This window comes from Setaria viridis, chromosome 3, assembly GCF_005286985.2.
Source record: "Setaria viridis chromosome 3, Setaria_viridis_v4.0, whole genome shotgun sequence".
Lineage (NCBI taxonomy): Eukaryota > Viridiplantae > Streptophyta > Magnoliopsida > Poales > Poaceae > Setaria > Setaria viridis.
In genome coordinates, this window is record NC_048265.2 from 28178215 (window position 1) to 28181729 (window position 3515).

The window sequence follows — 3515 nt, forward strand, 5'->3', positions numbered from 1 at the left end:
TAGCTAGACCAAAATGCTGCATAACTGCTCAATAATTCCAATACCCACTGTAATGATGGAGCAAGAGTGACTGGATACCAGCCTGCAACAACACAATTAGGAATAGGCTGCATATTTGCCTTGTTTGGATAGCACGGGCTAAACTTTAGCTATGTTACATCGGATGTTCGGATGCTAATTAGGAGGACTAAACATGAACTTAATTACAAAACTAATAGCAGAACCCCTAGGCTAAATCGCGAGACGAATCTATTAAGCCTAATTAATTCATCATTAGCGAAATGGTTACTGTAGCACCACATTGTCAAATCATGAACTAATTAGATTTAATAGATTCGTCTCGCGATTTAGCCTAGGAGTTGTGCAATTAGTTTTGTAATTAGTCTATGTTTAACACTCCTAATTAGTGTCCCGAAATGCTGAGAATATAACGAAGTGTCAAGTAAGGTTAACAAAATCACACTTGAGTTGATGTAGCTTTGACTATATAATTATAAGATATACTGCAGTGCCGTGTAACTTCCAGAATGTAAAGGGAATGAATCCTAATACACACATCTAACTTCTGATTCAGAAACACTGAACAAACTGCATATGCTCCAGCAAGTTCACACAACAAAGAAAAGGAAAATAAAAGATAAGAGTAGATATTCCCTCCACACCATTTGTGACTACTATGCTCCGCTTTCTACCAACATTTCTCGTCCAAGGTTCTCTATAATATGATGTCTGAAGCCCGATTATACATTTTAAGTAGAGCAGCATGCCCTCTTGGTGTTTCCAGAAGTGCTGTCAATGCTGATGGTCTTTCCCTGGGAAGGCAGTGGAGCTGCTGCAGCTGCCACTTCTTTGGCCGCCAGCGCTTTCCTGTTGACAATGCCATAGACCTCCGAGATGATAGTCTGGAAGGCTTCCTCCACGTTTACAGCCTCCATAGCTGATGTTTCCAGGAAGAATAACCCTTCCTTTTCTGCCAACGCTTTGCCTTCATCCTCAGAGATGGCTCTCAAGTGTGTCAGGTCAGATTTGTTGCCGACCATCATGATTACGATGCTGGAGTCCGCATGGTCACGGAGCTCACGAAGCCACCTGTGAACATTGTCGAAGCTCTGCCTCTTTGTGATGTCATATACAAGTAGGGCTCCCACAGCCCCGCGGTAGTATGCACTTGTAATGGCACGGTACCTCTCCTGCCCGGCTGTGTCCCAGATCTGAGCCTTTATTGTTTTGCCCTCCATCTGCGAAAGAAGACTAAACACAATCAGACATTGAAGAAAATAGCGGCGGCAATAAATTCACGCTCATAACGACAAGAGGCTGTCCAGTACAGTACAGGATTGCAAACGCAGCGTGAGAACATTTTTCGTATCAAAGGTATCAGTGAGTCACAATGTGAAATTGTGAATAAACAAAAGGGAGAAACAGGACCAGCCTAATTAAACAGCGGTGTACTGCAAAATAAAAATTGAACAGGGGGGGAAATCTTAAGATGACAGTTTGGTTTCACCTAACACCCAAGGACAGACAGGATGCCACATACAGACCGGAGGCAGTAGCTGGCGCATCTATCAATCAATCTACATCAACCAATATAATGATGTGATTCAGGGCAGTACTCCCTCCGATCGTAGCTTGGGAAGTGTGTTCTCCTCGCGATCACGCTTCCCGAGCGACAGATGAAAAGGGACGGAGGGAGTAAAGTCTGATCTAGCCAGCAAAATGATTTCGCTAGGACACGGCAAAAATTCCATGGTAACACCTAGTGTATGAACCGAATAATTATCAGGAGAGGGGGGGGGGGAATAAAATCGACACGACAATGCATTCGCTACATGTGAACAGATGATTTCCCAATAATCCCACGAAGATTTGACGCATCATTTCAATGTCCCGAGAAAGAAAGACTCCTCAAGCACCACGCATGACGAAACGGGCAGCTTTATCGGGACGGCTATCAAACGCAATCTCGGCGACATCATTCGCTCCATGAAGGCCACCAAGACCGAGATCTGGCGGGTTCGGATCGAGACGAAAGCTTCCACGGGCGCGCGCGTGTGGAACAAAGTGAGGAGGGAACGGCAGCAGACCTGCAGGGACTTGGTGGCGAACTCGACGCCGATGGTGGACTTGGAGTCGAGGGAGAAGTGGTTGCGCGTGAAGCGAGAGAGGATGTTGGACTTGCCGACGCCGCTGTCCCCGATGAGCACCATCTTGAAAAGGTACGAGTACTCGTGATCCACTCGCCCGCCCATCTCTCTCCCCTGCCCTCCTGCTCGTCCGGAGATGAGATCCCTTCTCGGTGGTGAGGAGGTCCTGAGGGAGGAGGCGCCCAAGAAAGGAAGGGGGATTCGTCTAGGAAGAAGAAGAGGGGAAAGTAGGGGAGTGGTGGCCTGGCCTTGCGCTGGTGGGTGGTGGTGGGAGAGCACTCGCCCAGCTAACAAACCCCTCCAAAGGGAATTGCGAGCCCAGCCTCCCTTCGATTGCTCCCATTTCAGTCCTGGCCCCTGGGCCCGTATAAGTTTAGGTTAGAAAAAAAAATGTCGGGCTCTCTCTGTTTCTACAGCAGATCAGTATTCCAAATATTAGAGGTGGAAAACTTAATCTTATTTATTGAAAATAATATAATTTCTTCCTTTTTACAACAATAAACCATGTGGCATAAAAAAAATATACACCAAGAAAACAAGAGACTTGTACAAGTATAGCAGTAATAACAACAAAAGGAACAATTAAAAAACCAAACAATAGTTTGGATGCTTAGCCCACGTGACCTATCAGTGATCAAAACATGTGGTTTGGTATCTATGTATCCTATTAATGTGGTTATTTTAATTTTCAGTCCGTACATTCATGGTGTTATAAATCGTTGTCGCTACGGATCTCCAATCCGCTGTCCCAAATCCCATCTAAGAACATGATGGGAAGAAGTTATAGATAGATCTCGTTTCCCTCACACAAATACACTAGAACATTATCACATGAGAGATAAGTACGTGAGGGGAGCTAACTTCTAATTATTCTCTGTACACTGAGTGCGTACATGGTTACCTATATAGGAAGAAGAGGATCCTTTAGCTTCACGATGAACCATTCACCTTCAGGATGAACCCTTCACCTTCAGGATGTAAATACGGTATAAGCCCACTAGTTTATCAGTTTCATAACACACTCTCTTGGGTGAATACCACAATCAACATATGCCTCGTTAAAACTAAAAACCCCAATGGAAAAAAATGGAGAAAGAGTACATTCACTTTAATGCATTTGTGCATTGTTGCCTCATTAAAAAACTTACATGAGAAACTCTCGCACAAGGAAAAAAAGAGTACAACTAGAGTCTTCGGGACAAATCATAATCTCTTTTAGCGACCATGCCTTAGCACGTATTTCATTAACAACAAAGCAGTTTATAGACACAATTCTTGATAGACACAATTCTTGATGCAGCCAAACAGGACTTGGCCAACACAAGAGCACAAATGACTAAAAACAGAGAAATACTGAAAAGAAAGTAC

General features: G+C 44.2%; 1 protein-coding gene across 1 annotated transcript; it reads right to left on the reverse strand.

The window, feature by feature from the left end:
- Positions 1 to 463: 463 nt before the first annotated feature.
- Positions 464 to 2463, reverse strand: LOC117850951 (ras-related protein RGP2). Its single transcript, XM_034732840.2, has 2 exons — positions 2088 to 2463; positions 464 to 1238 (listed from the first exon to the last, which is right to left on the reverse strand). The coding sequence occupies exons 1-2, from the start codon at positions 2250 to 2252 to the stop codon at positions 750 to 752; spliced, it is 654 nt and encodes a 217-aa protein (XP_034588731.1). The 5' UTR covers positions 2253 to 2463; the 3' UTR covers positions 464 to 749.
- Between the last annotated feature and the right edge of the window lie 1052 nt (positions 2464 to 3515).

Excerpts from the sequence above, each read along its gene's own strand:
- LOC117850951 (XM_034732840.2), bottom strand. The coding sequence starts at position 2,252 with ATGGGCGGGCGAGTGGATCACGAGTACTCGTACCTTTTCAAGATGGTG. Across the intron at positions 1,239-2,087 it reads TCGCCACCAAGTCCCTGCAG|ATGGAGGGCAAAACAATAAA; the intron begins GTCTGCTGCCGT and ends CTTCTTTCGCAG.